The 16,958-nt window shown below is 37.4% G+C and overlaps 3 protein-coding genes across 8 annotated transcripts; 1 reads left to right on the forward strand and 2 right to left on the reverse strand.

The window, feature by feature from the left end:
- Positions 1 to 323: 323 nt before the first annotated feature.
- On the reverse strand, positions 324 to 5,283 carry LOC133702312 (glucan endo-1,3-beta-glucosidase 4-like). Of its 3 annotated transcripts, XM_062126629.1 has the most exons (6): positions 4,918 to 5,283; positions 4,543 to 4,586; positions 3,064 to 3,175; positions 1,362 to 2,606; positions 754 to 781; positions 324 to 648 (listed from the first exon to the last, which is right to left on the reverse strand). In XM_062126629.1, the coding sequence occupies exons 3-6, from the start codon at positions 3,116 to 3,118 to the stop codon at positions 495 to 497; spliced, it is 1,482 nt and encodes a 493-aa protein (XP_061982613.1). In that variant the 5' UTR covers positions 3,119 to 3,175; positions 4,543 to 4,586; positions 4,918 to 5,283; the 3' UTR covers positions 324 to 494. The 3 variants fall into 3 exon arrangements, with proteins under 3 accessions (XP_061982613.1, XP_061982612.1, XP_061982614.1); XM_062126628.1 differs by lacking the exon at positions 4,543 to 4,586 and having other exon boundaries at positions 4,918 to 5,282; XM_062126630.1 differs by lacking the exons at positions 4,543 to 4,586; positions 4,918 to 5,283 and adding an exon at positions 4,188 to 4,520.
- A 703-nt stretch (positions 5,284 to 5,986) lies between these two features.
- On the reverse strand, positions 5,987 to 10,673 carry LOC133701845 (serine/arginine-rich SC35-like splicing factor SCL33). Of its 4 annotated transcripts, XR_009843627.1 has the most exons (7): positions 10,528 to 10,673; positions 9,552 to 9,734; positions 8,941 to 9,018; positions 7,949 to 8,119; positions 7,317 to 7,460; positions 6,669 to 6,929; positions 5,987 to 6,470 (listed from the first exon to the last, which is right to left on the reverse strand). XR_009843627.1 is itself a non-coding variant. In XM_062125976.1 (6 exons), the coding sequence occupies exons 2-6, from the start codon at positions 9,692 to 9,694 to the stop codon at positions 6,728 to 6,730; spliced, it is 738 nt and encodes a 245-aa protein (XP_061981960.1). In that variant the 5' UTR covers positions 9,695 to 9,734; positions 10,528 to 10,673; the 3' UTR covers positions 6,549 to 6,727. The 4 variants fall into 4 exon arrangements, 3 of the variants coding, with proteins under 3 accessions (XP_061981960.1, XP_061981963.1, XP_061981962.1); XM_062125976.1 differs by lacking the exon at positions 5,987 to 6,470 and having other exon boundaries at positions 6,549 to 6,929; XM_062125979.1 differs by lacking the exons at positions 5,987 to 6,470; positions 10,528 to 10,673 and adding an exon at positions 9,130 to 9,440 and having other exon boundaries at positions 6,549 to 6,929; positions 9,552 to 9,688.
- Positions 10,674 to 12,121: 1,448 nt separating this feature from the next.
- Positions 12,122 to 15,253, forward strand: LOC133701018 (transcription initiation factor TFIID subunit 7). The gene is made up of 6 exons (XM_062124768.1): positions 12,122 to 12,303; positions 12,840 to 12,959; positions 13,765 to 13,898; positions 13,987 to 14,106; positions 14,271 to 14,340; positions 14,914 to 15,253. Exons 2-6 carry the CDS (start codon positions 12,845 to 12,847, stop codon positions 15,075 to 15,077), a joined length of 603 nt encoding a protein of 200 aa, XP_061980752.1. The 5' UTR covers positions 12,122 to 12,303; positions 12,840 to 12,844; the 3' UTR covers positions 15,078 to 15,253.
- Positions 15,254 to 16,958: the final 1,705 nt, after the last annotated feature.

Below are 16,958 nucleotides of genomic sequence, written 5' to 3' on the forward strand. Positions count from 1 at the left end.
TGTCTCAAGGTAACTGGCCGTTGAGTTTCCATGACAGTGGCAAGCCACCTTATGAATCCTGGCATCGACAGAAGGCATTCCATTCCCAGAAGGCTTTTAGCCATCTGTTTCAAGAATGGCGCCAACATGAAGAGACTGTCTCTCTAAAACTTGTAACAGGATGAAGGTCTGAATAATCCCATTGTGCAAAAAAATGAAGGTCTAGTTGCTTGAATGTTGCACATTCTACAGAACCCTAAGCACATGCAGCAGCATAAAGGGCAGAGGTGAGGGGGGAGGGAAGGGAGGGGAAGCTGGGGAAGGAAACTAGAAAACAAAAAAGATGACTTGAACTGAAACAAAATTAATGGAACCAAATGATTTAACACATGAACATTCCTATATATTCTTTAATCGGTGTACATCACGCATCTTAATCATTTTCAATGAGGAAATCATCTTCAGCACTAGTCAAATCACCTAACAAGATGCAAAACTGAATGGACCTCTAGGGGTCAAAGCAAGACTAGAGCTAGAAACATTGATGATATTCCAAATTGAATTCTCAAAACTTGCAGGTTCGTAGTCCCGCTCCCTCCTTGAGGAGACACAGGTCCAGGTGCCACAGATGGTGTGAATCCTCCAGTTGAGTTCGGAGTGGTACTTGAACTGTTTCAAGATATTCACAACTTTAGAACACGCCAAAATCAAGTGAATTGCTGAAAGAGATTTTAGAGCAGAATGGATCAACTACAAGCAGATTCAGATTCTTACCTCCCAGTAAATTTACAGGATCCATAACCTGCAAGAACAAACCATATAAGAATAAATGATTAAGGAACAAAAGCAATAAAAATTCTCGATCTACAATAGCAATGTCTTTCATCACTTTACTCCCTTCTTGATAGGAAAATCAGACAAAGGACAAGGTGCAAAGTGAAAGCAATGTGAAAAGCCTATTTGGCGGGACCAAAGTCTGGTTTTATCAGGAACAGAGCTCACCACTAATTATTGGCATTTTCAGAGACTATTAGCTTGGACTTCCTGGCTTCATGAGTTCATTTCCAGCTATTTATGGTGTTTCAATTAGATTCTCAGAACATGTACTTAGTGAATACAAGGCATAGCCATGGACATCATGTAAAGTAGCATAACCCTATCTTTCATCAAAAAAGCACGTGGTAAAATCCCACTATGCTTCTATCTTCCAAGACTTGAGATGCGACTGCTCTAGAACCATTGATTTAAATATGCCACAACAATCAAATAGCATGAGCTAAATGAAATTCCATGTGGTGGAAAACCCAGCAGTTCCCAGCATGGAACTAGTAGACCAGAAAAATAAGATAAAAAAATAATGAGAAAAGGATAGATGGACTTACTGGGATTAGCTGTGGTTGTTGTAGCAGTACCATCAAAATCACATGTTGCACCAGCCAGATGCATTTTTTGATAATAATCATTGTAAGCATAAGATGCATGGTTCTGGTAAGTATTAGGAAGATAGCATGGTTGCCCTTCTTGAATAGCACTGCAGTTGGCCCCTCCTTGCCCACAAGCCCAGTTCAGGCCTACTTGCAACTTACCAGGATCCGCATTTGGTTTGGCAACGCAGAAATCAGAATTATTTCCAGTAATTCGATTGGAAGTACTCAAACTAAATGTATAAACAGAGCTGCCATTGGTGAAAAACAAGCCCCAGTTTTTCTCAGACACAGGCCCAGGCCTCTTGTCTTCATTGAACATCTCATAAATGTATGTGTTGATGGGAAACTTTGGCTGACTAGGTGGTCCTGAATCATTTTGAACTCGCCGAATCATATTATTATTGAAGGTCTCAGCATTATCTGCAGTGGCATCAGGTTCATTGGCTCCGCCAAGCCAAGGCCACCCAGTTTCTGTAACTACAATTGGGATTCCAGACATATTCAGAGCATCTATAGAATAATAGGTAGCATCCACCATGGCATCAAACATGCTGTCATAGTGAGAAAGAGTGTTGGGGTCAACAATCTGTTTGACTGGAGGAAGTGATCGGAAAAGAGCATAATCAAGAGGGAAAATGCCATTTCCAGATGTGTATCCAAAATATGGATATGCATTTAACATGTAGTATGAGTTAGTGTTTTTCAAGAACTGAAGAATCTGATAAATTGTAGAGTCCCATGATGAATTAAAGGTGGCAGTTGAGGGCGGGAAAGGCCTGGGGATAACATCCATGGCTTGAGGGGTTGAAACTTTGACTTGAAAATTTAGATTTGAAGCAACAAGGGCTTTGTGGAGGTAGTTCATGGCAGGAACCAAAACAGGGACAACATTAGGGATTGTGGTAAGAACCTCACTGCCAACTGCAATGGCTGTAATGTTGGTTGAAGGCAAGTAAGCTGCAACATTTTGATTAATCCACGCTGCTGCTTTTGATGCAGATTCCCCAATTCCTAAGATTTCCTCATTTGTAACACCAACCATCACTTCTATCCCACTGTCTGCAAGGGCTTTCAACATGTGGGCATCAGCATCATAGAGGCGCACATGAGTAATCTGATTGGCTTTCAGAATGGCAACCACATCTGGAGCCGACGGCATGTTTGAAACATCAGTTCCAATATTTATTCCTACAAATGCACCTGCAAATTCAAGATTGTGATTTCAGCAACAAATGGTGAGATGGGTAATCCTATTCTAGAAACATGAATTATCTCACCCACATTTTCTTTTTGAAAATGAAAATTTTCAGGTCCCCGCAAGCATTACTAAAGTTCAAGATGATGAAAAAATAGATAAATCCTTTAGGGGCACAGTATGTTTGAAAAGTTCTGAGTGCACTTTTGCACTTTTTTTGGTCGTATAATACATAAACCACAACCCTAAGGACTCTCAAGTGAATTAGCACATATTATGATAAAATCTTCCAAGAAGCTAAATAACACTACATGGTTTTCACATTTTAATTCCTACAAGAAAGTCCGAGGCCTCATGGTAAGGGCTCAACGTTTCTAAAGCAGATTGAGCTCCTTATCTAATCCTGACTTTGCCCTTGATAAGGACAGTAGCAAAAGATCCAGAACAAGTTTACCAAGTTACCTGATGCATAGTGGAGAGTGGTAACAATAAGCAAAAGAAGTCTTCCAGACACCATCCTATCCAAGAAACTTCAATGCAAATATACTCTCGTCTTTTATCTCTTAGCCTTAAACTGCCAAAAGGTTCAGCAAAAACATGCTAAATGTTATAAGAAACAAATGGCCAGAAAGCACGGTTTAGCTGAAGCTGGCAATACAAAGAAAGAAACCCAGAAATCGTAAATCAATTGCCTCCAGGACTAGATAATATGCCAGGTATATAACAAGCAAACCAGCTCACCTAAAAAGTTTGAAAGAACTAAGAAGCACAGCAAAATAGGTTGCACAGGCAAATACGAAAATCAAAACCGTTTATGTGCAAAGGGGAAGGGAGGTGGTAAATAAAACCCATACGGAAAAGATTACTCGGAATTCATGTCCATATATTCATATAGATCAGAAAATTATTGAGTTCTCACCATCTGAGAATGCACCTACCTTCTCTGCCCATTCAAAAGACCCTACAATCAAATTCATAGCAACTCCTCTTAAGCAGAGAAAAAGTGATACTTCACCAGATGCCTAAATTCCAATTAAAGTTCATTTCAAACAAAGAAAATCACAAACCAGCCCAGTTTAGCCAGGGATTTGCTTAGATTTCATCTAAATCCAACTATATGTTACCTAACAAGTAACAATTGCCATTTCGTTCTCCAAATGAAAAACAATAGCCAAACATGTTGGACTTCTGAAACTCACATATTGAAACATCAAAGAAATGTCATGTGCACAGCAATTCAGATTGCTTTCTTCAATTCTCAGCCAAGAGAAAAGGCATAGAACCAGGTGGACAAATCTACTAAAATTAGAGCTGGGCTGAAAAATTTACAAACAAGATAAAAAAAAAAAGAGACAACAGCAATATAAACAGATAAAACCACAGGTAAGCAAAGAGATGCAAGGCCATCCTCATAGGTCCAGTTTTATAAGGAAAGTAACTTCTCATTTCACACAAACTCAAGGCCGACCATAGTCTAAGAACTTTTCAGACCTTGATTTTTTCCACATGAGAAAATAAGAGGACAATCATTTCAACAATCATATTCGAAGCACAAGATGCAAGTAAACAAGAAGAAATGACTCTACCTTTAATATGTGAGATTTCTCAATGCAGCAAATCTCAAGCAACCAAACGCATACTAAGTGAGAATTTAGTACAAATTTACCACCAGACTGCAAGAGAGACATTAAAAACCCATACCCACACTAGCTCTTTCAAGGGAATAAGGGAGAGAGACAAACTTTGGACATACATTTCAACTTCAAGAATCCAAAAAACTCCACACAACAGCAAACAAAGACCCAGAAATCCTTAAATCTTAAAAAAACCCATATGCCAAAACCCTAAACAACAAGCACCCAGATGCCAAAACTTGAAAGAAAACATCATATAGCACAGAACCCAGATAAGAAAACCAGGAAAAGAGACCATAAACAGTACCTGATCCAACTGTATCAGGCTGAAACACTCCAAAAAACCAAGCCCTATATGCAACTTTCAGAGAGTTAACAAACCCTTATATAACCAAAAAAACAGCTACAATCAACTCCAAAAACTAAACCTTTTTGAACCTAGCACACAGAATCTGAAAGACAATCTACACGGATATCAAACTAGCCCCACTAAAGTAAAGGCATTATCTTTCAGTGGAAAGAATCAAAAACCAAAGAGCCAGAAGAACATCCTTCCAGTCTCTAGAGCGAATACTTAACTAAACGTTAACTCTTTCATTAAATACATTAAGTACCCTTTCAAACAGTAGCCCCCCCCCCCCCCAACACTAGAAAATGAGTTCAGATTTCATAAGAAGCTTACCAGATGTGAAAGAAACCTTCTGATGGCAGGCTTTGTTGTCACTAAGCTTGACCGATGTTAGATAGCCAACAAGACCAAAGACAAAAGGCCCTGCAAATCTTTGTTGTGCCTTGTTTCGTCTTATTTGCGATTTTTGTTTACTATACAACTTAAAAATATGTTCCTTTTTTTTTTATGGGGCAATGCAAATCACATAGATATCATCATTGTTTATTCTCAGCTCAAATGGATGGTGATTATATGTTAATTAGGATTATTAAATTAAGAGAAGGTTAATCAAGAAAAGAGAAAGAAAGTGAGACTTTTTTTTATGTGATTTTTTTCCCTCCAAAAGTCTTTTTTATGAGCTTGGAAGGGATATGAAAAGTCAAAAGGGAAACGGTTTAGGCGGTGAAAACAGGCAGGCTGGTGATAAAAGCAGAGTAAAAGGGATTTAATTCAATTCCAGTGGCCATTAATGAGTATGTTTGTCATAATGACCAAATTCAGAATTTTATTTGAGGACCAAAGAGAAAGATAAACCAATTCTGCTTTGAATTTTTTTTAATTTTTTAATTGTTTTTATATATTAAAAATAAATTTTAAAAAATATAAAAAAAAATATTGTTTTGATATATTTTTAAATAAAAATATTTTAAAAAATAATAAATAATTCCTAGACCTTTTCAACTGGATTTTTTCAAATGGGTTATCAAGGACTTATTATTTCATGGGTCCCTTGTTGCCACTAAATACATGCTGCCTATAGGGAGCATGAGCCATTCACTGGTAATTTCCTCCGGCGCTAAATCTAATCAAAGCTTGGATCCAATATTTTTTAAAAAAAAAAACATTACTAAAAATATTTGTTTTAGGCTTTTAAAAAAAAAAAACACTAAAACAACATCATTTTTCCACTAATCTGGCCTAATCTGGCCCAACCCTCAGCCCAGGCTGAGTTTCAAAGCTATGCTTCCCACTCAATAACAGATGCTAGGGAATGCCGGTAAAAGGAGAAGAGGTTACACGATGAAAGGATTGGCATGGTGCTCCTTTTGTTAGCTTTGATTAGCGGCGAGAGACAAAAACAGGAACAAGGAACATTTACTTCATTTTCATATTTTGAAACCCAGATGAGAGACATTCCACAGTTTAAGCTCAAAGAAGCAAGCTTTACTACCATGATACCTTTTGAACAGGTTTTCAAGGGAACCAAACTTGATGGGAGCGTCAATGCAACTCCATAAATCTCGATATAATCTCAGAGTGGAGCCCTAAGAAGTAAAGCACATGAATTTGACATCAGAATGTTTGATGCCAAATCCGCCTGGATAAAGACCAGACACTGCACACAAAGAAAATTATATCCCTGCTTAGTTGTAAAGTGGAATGCTGAGGGTACCAAACGTCAAAATCATCTCCCTTTTTATACTTTTTGGTCCCGCAGAAACCACACTTTTCCCATAAAGACAGATCCAAGACAGCTGCTCCCCCACTAAAAAAAAAAAGCTTAGCTGAATCACTGGGCCGTTTGCAGGGCACAACACATCACAGAGGAAATGCCTCTCAACATTCTGCATAATGGAGCAATGAAGCATCTTTTGATACGGGGCTCGAAGAGCAAATAACTAAATTAACAATTTTTTAGATGATTTTGAACTAAAAATCTTCCACGCAACATTAAGTGCAATAACAATCAAAGCATTCTACAAAGTCGAAACCAAAAGCCAACAAAATCTAGATCAAATAACATCTGATAGAACAGCACTCACATCAAAAACATAATCCAAAGGACAAGCAGGTGATACAACCATCTGTTTCCATGCAAGGATTATGGACTAGGAGACTTGTCTCCATTTACTTCTTTAGGATATTCATCATGAATTGGGCTACGGCTTCTGCTTTTTCTTGGGCTACGGCTTCGGCTCCTAACTGGGCTCCGGATCTGACCCCTATTTGGAGTTTGGCTGTGGCTCCTTGATCGTGAATATGACCTCTGTTGACTGTACCTCCTCTCTCGGGGTGAAACAGATCTGCTTCAAAGCAAAAGGTCAGACACGCCCATTAAAAGAGGAAGCAATACTTATTAAAAAGTACCAGAACTATACGCGCCTCAGGGAAACAATCACAAGACGTGTGAGAAGTAGCGGAAAATATCCTATTTTTACATCAATAGTCCAACATCAAACAAGCCAATTCAGTTTTGGGGCGTTAAGGCTGAATAAGTACAGTAAATAAGAAACCAGGGACGAGATATAGAATACAGAACTAAAAAGGAATCCTTGGCAGTGTTTCACAAGCAGTTTGGAACAGCTAATGCATTTGCTTTGGATGCAAAAGGCATACAGGTTCCTCCATAAGAGACAAATATTGGGTTCCTACAGGAAAAAAACAAGAACCAGAAAGTAATAATTGCAAACCTTGAGTGATGCCTTCTTTTTGGAGGGGAATAATAATCACGACTGTGAGACCGGGATGTTGCATGGCGTGGCGGTGGAGAACGGGAATGGCGTGGTGACCGAGAATAACGAGGAGGTGATCTTCTTCTATCACCAACTCGACCCCTGTAACAGAATGGAGACATTTTGAAGATTATCAAACCAGAAAACTTTGGAAGACTAATACATATAGTGAAAATCATGAAATACAACCCAGATTTTGGACTAAGTGAGCTTTAAAACAAATCATGAACACAATTTATAGATTCAAAAATACAAGTCCTGTAAACATCCTTATATCATGTCATGGCATGATTGGCATGTGAAAGACTTCCCCATACTTTCCACAAATTCTGAAATCAGTGCAATCTAAAAATGCATCTGATCTTTTGATTTTGTTTAGGTTCACTTCTGAACAGAATAATTCAAATCATTGAGCCCCAACCCAACTTGAAAGGAAAAACACAACAGGAAGAAAGAGATGGAAAAAAAAGACATTCAGCAACCATCTAAGTTATCTCAACTGAATAGAAAAATAGCTGTTCAATGAAAGCATTCATGTCACTCAAAATCAACCCTGTCAGGCAAGCAAAGAAACAAAAGATAACACTTACCTAGTGGCTGTGCGCTCCCTTGCTCTCATATCCATTGGCTTCTTCCTATTCTCCTCGGCAAATACAACAGTCAACTCCCGGCCAAGAAAGACACGACCATCCATATGATGTTTTGCCTCTGCAGCATCATGAGGATCTGCATATTGGACAAAACCAAAACCACGGGGTTCCCTGCCAAAAGAAGACGATAATGAAACAGATTGAAGATTAGTACCACCATATCAGCTACAAAAGAAGGAATCGGGCACGAGAACCATAAACCTTTTTGCCAATGAAATTTACCAACACAATCCCCATTATATGAAGGTCATGATATGAAAAAGCAAGCACACTGCTGACCTTGCAAGTGTCAGTTTAAAGATGACTTGAAACTCTTCAAGACTTGGAACCTCTCCACAATGTATTCAAACCCAACTTCCTTCAAATCTTCACTATCATTAACATCATCTTCAAAAGGACTCTAATTACTTGATTGGTGTCTTCAAAACTTTAATTTCACTGTTAAATCTCAAGAACTTCAATTAATGAACCCAGCCTCTGATTACAGATGAGTATTATATCATGAAGAGATGACCCAAAAGAAATTTGGAGGAACAGGGGGCTTAAAGGGCCTGCTCGATGAAACCGAACAAACTGCTAAACATAATTTGAATTTCCCAAAAATTATAAGAAAGATAACATTAAAAAGTTTAAGAAACTATGGCTCAAGCTAATAAGTTTCTGATGCAGTGTAGGAAGGAAATCAGATGATAGGAGAGAGAACAAATAACATAACGCTGGGGAAATAGCCTCATAATATCAGTCCCAACAGTTTCAAAAGGGGATTAATTTTGAAATTGATACCAAACAAGACCATTGACAGCATGAATCCCAATGAATGTCAAGACAAGATAGTTAGAAAATGCAAAACCCCACTTGAGTTTTTTTAAAGAAATACTTAAAAAAATCATATCAGCAAGCTTTATCTATCAACAGCTAAAAGACATGCTCACCCAGTATAATAGTCTCTAGGCAAGTAGATGTCCTTAAGAGCACCAAACTGTTCAAATGGCCTGCGAAGGTCTTCTGGCCTGCAAATAGCATTTACATAATTGTCATGTGCTGATGAAAAAAGAAACATAAACTTTTTGGTCACAAAATATTCAGCTATTGATAGGAAGTGGTGCATACTGCATTATTACAAGTTTAGTTTTGGATAGGTTCCCACTCTCAGCAACATGAATGTCACCAGTTGCATCGTTAACTTGAGTGGAGTTTCTCTCCGCAAGGAGACAGAATAACTCTTCCATCACTCCTACTGTCTCTTGTGCAAGCGTAAAACTTTCCTTAAGTGGCAACTAGTGCAATGGTCCACTGGCACAAAGCCGCAAGGCCACGCAGATGAATGCTCATTGTATATTAATATGCATCTAAGATCAGCAGTACTCTTTAGGCACTCACTCTCTAGCATTCTAACATGCACGTGCGATTCCTGTGTCTAGCCAGGTCTCGGCTGGACAGGTATAAAAGCATGAAAGCATAGAAGCAACATTTTTTAGATCATTCACTACTTGCAAATCTAATACAAATGTTAAAGAACATCAGTTGTGAAAGGAAAGCAAACCTGCAATCATGACGGAGGTTGCGAACTAGAAGGCTAGTAGGAAGATCCCTACTACGTCCACCATAACGTCCCCGAGGACTAGGACTCCGTCCCCTTCTACTATAGCCCCTTGGAGGTGATGGACTATAACTCCTTCCTCTCATCTCCACAAAATTGTTTGCTCTGTGTCCAATTTAAAATTACCTATGAAGGAAATAGTACCACGATGAAGAAAAACCCCGGCCAGAGTAAGAAACTATTAAATCATGTGCAGCAACAAAATCCAATTACTGGCTTCATATGATAAAGTTATCTACTTTGACCAGATAGCTTCCCTGATGCAACAAGTGAAGAGTTCACTGCCTGAGAAAATAATCCATTAACGTACTAATAATACGTAACCCATCATTTTTTTTGCAGTAAAGCCATAAATTAGCTCCTCTCCTCCAAGTTTGGACAGCGTTTACACAAAATATTGCACATAACTAACTCAGCATCCTTAAAATATGGAACAAACCCATTAATCATACCAATAACCCAAGCATGTAATGTAATAAAAAACCTAACCCATTATCTCCTTCCTAATAACTCATTAAACCCGTTAAATACTTCATCTTTTTTCTAGCATCAGACTCAAAATTCATTCCTCTCCTTCATTAATTTACACGTATTTAGAAGAACCCGTTATTTATCTTCTTTTTTAGCAAAGACCCAACAACCTAAATAGAGCATTAAACCCTAAAAATATCGATTAATTCAACAAAATGAAGAAGAACCCGTTATTTATCTTATTGTTTTAACAAAGACCCATTAACCTAAATAGAGCATTAAACCCTAAAAATATCAATTAATTCAACAAAATCAACATTAACTACTTACATTAATATTCAAGCCATAAACACGTTGAAAAAAAAAAGCAACAGTCGACAGAGATCAAAACGACAATAAAAATCTAAACTGAATCGTAACAGAGAACGCAATGGAGGGGAAGAGAGACCTGTTAATCGGAAGATTAGGCTTCCGCGGAGGAGAGAGTTTGAGAGCAGACAGCGATGTGGCTGCGATAACGGGTACAAAGAGGAAGGGAGCGTTAGGAGGTTGTAGATATAGCACACAGCAAGGGTTAAGGATTAACTACGGTTCAGTTAAGGTATTCTATGCCTTCAGATTTGTGGGTCCCATTGGGTCTATAATCTAGTGGCAGAGAGTTTTTTATTTTGAAATATGATAATGACATATAAGTTAAAATGATTATTTTTATATCATGTTTATTTATAATTGGTTATGGTGTATAGAATATAAAAAAAATATAAAAAAATTTATTTTATTTTTAATATGTGTTATTATTAAATTTATATATTTTAAAAATAATAAATTTTTATTTTTTTACTTTAATTTATATTGAGTGTTGAAATTAATAATATCATAATAACTCTAGTTATAAAACAATGACTGATTTGACGAGTTGATCTGTGGCCTCAACTGATCAGAGTTTGTGAAAAAATAAATGAAGGGTTGACTCGACCTTGTCCAATAAAAAACCTAAGTCAACTCAGGATAAAACATTGATCAAAAACTTGTTAACTTTTTTAAAAAAAATTAAACATTTTGGGTTAGTCAAGTTGACCCTTCTAACCTATAACCTGAACCTTATCTTAGATTGACTATTGAATCGGATTTTAAAACTATGATACCAATCATTTTTATTCATATATTGACTCGAGTCAACCCGTGTTGACCCTTCCAACCTATGACTCGAGTCTTGTTTCGCTTGATCCCCGAATCAGGTTTTAAAACTACGATAATAACAACTTTTATCCCTACGTTAACTTGGGTCAACTTGAGTTGACTCGCCTGATTTATTATCGGGGCTTTGTCTCAGATTGATCTTTGAATCAAGTTTTAAAACCATGATAATAACTATATTTATTCTATACTAAGCAAGGTCAACTCGGGTTGATCCTCTTAACGCGTGACTTGGATCTTACACATGATTGACCTTCAAGTCGGGTTTTTAAAACTGTGATAATAACTACTTTTATTCTTATATTGACCTGGATTAATAATCAATCTCACTCGTAACTTGATGTTTGCCCCAGATCAACCCGTAGTTGAGTTTTTAAACTATTAAAATAACTATTTTTATTCATACCCTGACCCGGTCAACTCAACCCGTGACCTGGGTCTTATTCTGGATCAACCTCTAAATTAGGTGTTAAAACTATGATAATAATTATTTTAATTTTTACATGTTTAGTAAAAATAAATAAATTTTGTCTATAATAACATATCCTTTATACACCTCTTATTTTGAAAGTATTACAATTCACTTCAAAACATTCGTAAAAATGTAAATTTGAGACCAAACATGAATGTGTTTTTTAAATGATTTCTCAATTATGGCTTTACTTAATGAAACCGTTAAATTCTATCCTTTCTTGAAAAAAATAATAATTTGGATGGAAAGATGGATGGAATGCAATTAAATGAACAAAAATTTCAATCGAGAATCTCTAAAAGTTTGAGGGTAAAACTGATATAAGAGTTGTTCGATGGTAAACTGAGATTTCGTATATATTTGGAGGGTATGTTTGAAGTTTGCCCAAAAAAACCCTGCAAGCTTAGAGCAAAACAGAGACCGCAAAACACAGAGAGAGAGACTCTGCCTTGTGTCTCCCGCATACATACACTACACACGATCTCTGCGGAAACAGATACGTTTGAGCAGGAGCAGGCTGATCATTCCCATCTCCTTAAGCAGCTCTTTACGCAGGTTAAAAAACCTTTGTTCCTCCTTTGTTTTTTTCGCCTTAAATTTAGATGATCAAAGAATAATCTTTTTTTTTCTTTTAATCTATCCATGCTATTTTAAATTTTTTTGGGTGTAATCTGAACTGGGTTTTGATTGCTTTCTGTTCTGGTATATATTTATAGATTAAATGCATGTGTACAGGGTTGTTCTTGTGTCTTCTTGAGGTTTTAGCTTGCATTTTAGGATAAAAATCTATTTTATGTGTAGAATTTAGAAAAAATCGTGTGTGCCCATCAGTTTAAATTGAGATATAGAGCATCTTTGAATTTTGGAATTTAATTTCTTGCACATTCTAATCCTTTTGTTTTGTGTTTCCTGTCATTGAAGCAAGATTATAGCAGTCAAGTTTTGTTAAAGATATCTACTTTAAATTGCTATAGCTTTAGAAGAAAAATTGTAAATATCTTTATGGAGGTTTCGAGGATGGTTTGTACTTGTGTTGATTTGGGGTGGATTATTTTGTGTAGAGGTTGATGTTATACTGATTTGTTGTGTAGTACGAATGGAGGAACAGTTTATACTAAGAGTTACACCTTCTATTGCGGAGAAGTTGGATCGACTTTTGAGTGACACTGCTTCTTCTTCTGAAGAACAATCATTGGATTTGTCTTTTTCTGGTGAGAACGTCCTTCCCTTGCATTTTATGATATTCTTGGTTGTTGTTACATGCATAGTACTTTAGGAATTAGGATCTCTATGACAATTGATTTAATCCACAGTGCAGTGCTCCTTAATCGATAATGAGGTTTAGTTTATAACACTAGAAACTTACATTTTGTGATCACTTCATGGTTATGATCCATAAATTTGGCCCATCTGTGCAACCCTTTCAATCTTAACTTTATGGTTTAGCAATTTAATTTATTTATTTATCTACCCTGTGACAAGGCTGTATGAACCAAGTCATACTCTATGCTGCTAAAGATTCTAATGAAAATACATTTGGGGTAGATCTCGTGGTGGTTTCTCGAATTTAGTTTGCTGGGATAGATATATTATCTTGATACAGAAAAATGCCTCTTTTATATGGGGAAGCTATATGTCCTTCAAATGTTATTTCTGGACCTGGGGTGTGATCTTACATTAATCTGGTATTAAGTGCAGGACATGTATCGATTTGGTGTCAGTTTTTCTGTTCCAACAGATGCCTTACTGATAGAACAGTTGATACAATTTTGTATATGAGTTAGCTATCCTTTCCATATGTTGGTCGCTGCCAGAACAGCATCGCGTCTATTCTCCAGAGCTCTGAAACAACTTAATTTTTCTCTCCCTTCTTTCCTTATTTTTTCTAATTCAATTTTTTTTATTGATATGCAATTCGATTAAGAACAGAGAACATTAAGTGTAGTATGAAATCATTCTTGTTGCTTTGACTAGAGCCTTAGCATACTCATGAACATGGAATATCTTGCTTTGCAGAGGATGGAAGGGGTGGCACATTTGTCATTGGAAACGAACATTTCCCTGCATCTCTCTTGGATCTTCCTTGTGTTGTAGAGTCCTACAAAACATATGATGATTGTGCGCTAGTTAAAACTGCAGACATTGGTCAAGTATAGCTCTTGTTAACACTTTCAGTTTATAATCTCAAAAGACATTCATTTCTAAGTTGCTGCTATGATGACTTTTTGATTTTGACAGATGATTATGGTTAGAGAAGCAGGTGATACTGTTCCAGATGTGGTGGAGTACAGACATGGGCTCACTCCTCCTATGAGGGATGCTCGAAAGAGAAGATTTCGTAGGGAGCCATACCTCAATGTACGATTGATCTCAATACTTGCAAAACTTTGATGTTAAATCTAAGAATCAAGAACTTTTTTGGACATTTTGAAGTAGTATGAGATCAATTGTGTGTAGCAACTGTTATTCTTGTCCTTTCAACCTGCTGCCTTTTCTGACTGTGGTGGTGTAACTTTTGACAGCCCGAGCTTGTACATCGTGTTGAGAAAGATCTTCTGAACATCATGACCGGGGGCACAGTTGAAAATGCTGATATCCTTAGTATTATGCATATCTTTGATTTTGTTTTTTCAGCTTAAAGAGAAATAGAAGTTCTTTAGCTTCTAGCAAACCATAGATTTCACGATTCCGGATTAGCTTACAATCAGGAGTATAAAATTCCTCTCGGTGCACTTATGCATGCTCTTGGCAAAAATGGGTTATATATCCATTGCAAAAACAAGAAGCTTGAGGAAGTGTCCCTTACTGGCATGCAGATTATTAAGGATGGTTTTAGCAGCCAGGCAATTGTCCTCTATTCCAATTTGTGTTGCATTCTATGGGACTGCAATGCCAAGCACACGCCCTATGTAATTTGCCAATAACCAAACTTAGCTCATTGGCAACTGCATTAATTGTTGGTACATTGTGTTCTGAAAATTTAATTTGATTATGTTAATTATTAGCAAGGCAAGTGCGCAGCACTGCTTTAATGCAGCATTCCCCATAGAGAATTTGAGGGTGGCTCATGTTCAGTGGAGTCCCACCAGTAATACAGTATTCTTTGTTTGAATTGTTGAAGGTGTTTATTTAATCATTCAAGTAAATCCTTAACTGAATTCTTACAAGCTGAAGCTAATGAGCAAGAGGAAGACGGTGAACAGAATGCTCGTAAAGCAAATAAGAAACCTGAGCCTGCTCCTGAAGCAAAGCCTGATGTACCAGAAACAACAGCTAATGCAGAAGAACCTGAGAGAAGTGATTCAGATGAGTCCGATGATTCGATGTAATGGGATGTCTTATAATTTGCCTCCTATGTCGAGAAATGGTGAATGTGATTAATCCAGCTTGTATTTTAATGCTGTGTGTGTTTATGGCACGCAATGTACTGGCCTCCAATCATCCTTTGTTACTTGCTTAGCCACTTTGCCTTTTTTTAACTTATAAATTGCCTGTACTTTTTGTAGTTTCTATTGTTTTTATTAAAATACTGAATGAGTACTACTACATAATATTATCAGTATTAAATCCTCCCTATGCTTCCTAGAAGACAGCAGAATGAAAACAAGGAAATCTATGATGAGGTTCAATGCTGGTGGCCACCATTGGGCTTCATAAGAATATACTCCATGGTCTAGGAAGCTGGTGACCTAATGCAAACACCAAAGATTTTGTGGTTTTGCCAATCTGGGCCTGGCTCCACTTCTGTCTGCTTATGAATTGGACTAGGGTATTAGCAGTTGCACCGCAACTGGATTCAATGGCCACATCCATAGCGGGTGAAATCATCACCCCTGCCAGCAGAAAAGCTTTGTAATCCTCAGGATTGCAACTAGAAAATTTCACTGAGAAAAAGTCTACGCTAAAAGGCAGCCTCGGATCTGAGATCAATCTAATAATCTTGTTATGACATTTATGAACAAGACACTAACAAGGTCTGCTCAGCCAGCTAACTCTCTTGGCTTGCATGCTGGATAATCGGGATCTTGTATTCTCAAACTTTCTTATCAATTTTCTTGTGCCCCACTCCCCCAACTGAACAGGTTATTGGATTAAATGCCAGATCTGATTCTCCGTAGTACCATATGCAGCTGCTGCCTTTGCTGTCCTTTTGAAATTTGTTCGCCCACTTTTTGCCACTAGCCTTTGACATTTGGAGAAGTGTACAACAAGTAGCACACTCTACAGTCCACACCATAATTATAAGACCAACTTGAGGCGTCAGCCTACCTATGAGTTGAGTATATTGACTTGTGGATCCATAGGTTAACTTAACTTATGAGTTTTTTTTTTAAAAAAAGAAAACCTTGGAAAAACATTATTTTAATAAAAAAAGTTTTGGCGTAAAACTCAGCATAAGACTCTAGATCAGCGGGTAAACAAGTTGGCTCAACAGTTCTAGCCAGGTGTTACAACTATTGTCTACACAACATGATTGTTCACATGGCATTAAGCCTACCGCAAACAATATATCTATGCCAAGTCTTGAGAATTCAATGCTGCAAACATGCCCTCCTAGCTAGCTCGTGATTTTCCATGCAGATAAAATAATGCAGTAATGCTATGGATTTGGGAATAATTGGTGGGGTTTTTGGCGATGCCAGCTTGCCTTAGTAGGTATGGTTTGATAAGGATTTGAACACAAAGCACCAAGCAAAAGGCACATCGTTTCCTGAGGACATTTTAACTTCCCATCTGATGATATCCCACCAAATTTGAATTGAAAATGTAGTCCTTTGTCGAGGAGATAATAAAATATAGATGGTCAACTGGTCCTATGCTGTGCCTGGGCAGGCAAAGGCAAGCAGGCAGGCAGGCAGGCAGGCAGGCAGGCAGGCAAAAGGCATAGGTCAGCTTGTATTCTTTAAGGATTCTGAAGAAGTGTCCCAGTCAAGCCCCATTAGCTATGATGTGCCACACTACGGAGTTACTGTCTCAGTGGATGTATAATGCAAGACGCAGCCATTAGAGAGTGTGATGGTGGATCAAAAGCAATCTATGGACCCTCCATTACTCTTGTTGGGTCAAATGTTTTTGCTGTAATACTTTAATTAGAGAATTGAGTGGTGTTTTTCGGGTAGTTTGCTTTTATGAAGATCAAGTTCACCTTCTTAATCTTGTCAAAAACATTATGCGAAGAACATTGTATTTTACTGTTGTCCAAGACTTAT

The sequence above is a fragment of the Populus nigra genome, chromosome 8 (genome assembly GCF_951802175.1).
Source record: "Populus nigra chromosome 8, ddPopNigr1.1, whole genome shotgun sequence".
Taxonomy (NCBI): Eukaryota; Viridiplantae; Streptophyta; class Magnoliopsida; order Malpighiales; family Salicaceae; genus Populus; species Populus nigra.

Bases quoted from the DNA above. Each gene is read 5' to 3' on its own strand.
- LOC133701018 (XM_062124768.1), top strand. From the start codon at position 12,845: ATGGAGGAACAGTTTATACTAAGAGTTACACCTTCTATTGCGGAGAAG. The intron at 13,899-13,986 runs GTATAGCTCTTG...TGATTTTGACAG, and splicing joins AAACTGCAGACATTGGTCAA to ATGATTATGGTTAGAGAAGC. The intron at 14,107-14,270 runs GTACGATTGATC...AACTTTTGACAG, and splicing joins GTAGGGAGCCATACCTCAAT to CCCGAGCTTGTACATCGTGT.
- LOC133702312 (XM_062126629.1), bottom strand. From the start codon at position 3,118: ATGGTGTCTGGAAGACTTCTTTTGCTTATTGTTACCACTCTCCACTAT. The intron at 782-1,361 runs GTAAGTCCATCT...TTGTTCTTGCAG, and splicing joins AACAACCACAGCTAATCCCA to GTTATGGATCCTGTAAATTT. The intron at 649-753 runs GTAAGAATCTGA...ATCTTGAAACAG, and splicing joins TCCTGTAAATTTACTGGGAG to TTCAAGTACCACTCCGAACT.
- LOC133701845 (XM_062125976.1), bottom strand. From the start codon at position 9,694: ATGAGAGGAAGGAGTTATAGTCCATCACCTCCAAGGGGCTATAGTAGA. The intron at 8,120-8,940 runs GTGAGCATGTCT...TTCTTTTGGCAG, and splicing joins CCTAGAGACTATTATACTGG to GGAACCCCGTGGTTTTGGTT. The intron at 7,461-7,948 runs GTAAGTGTTATC...ATTCTGTTACAG, and splicing joins AGGGAGCGCACAGCCACTAG to GGGTCGAGTTGGTGATAGAA.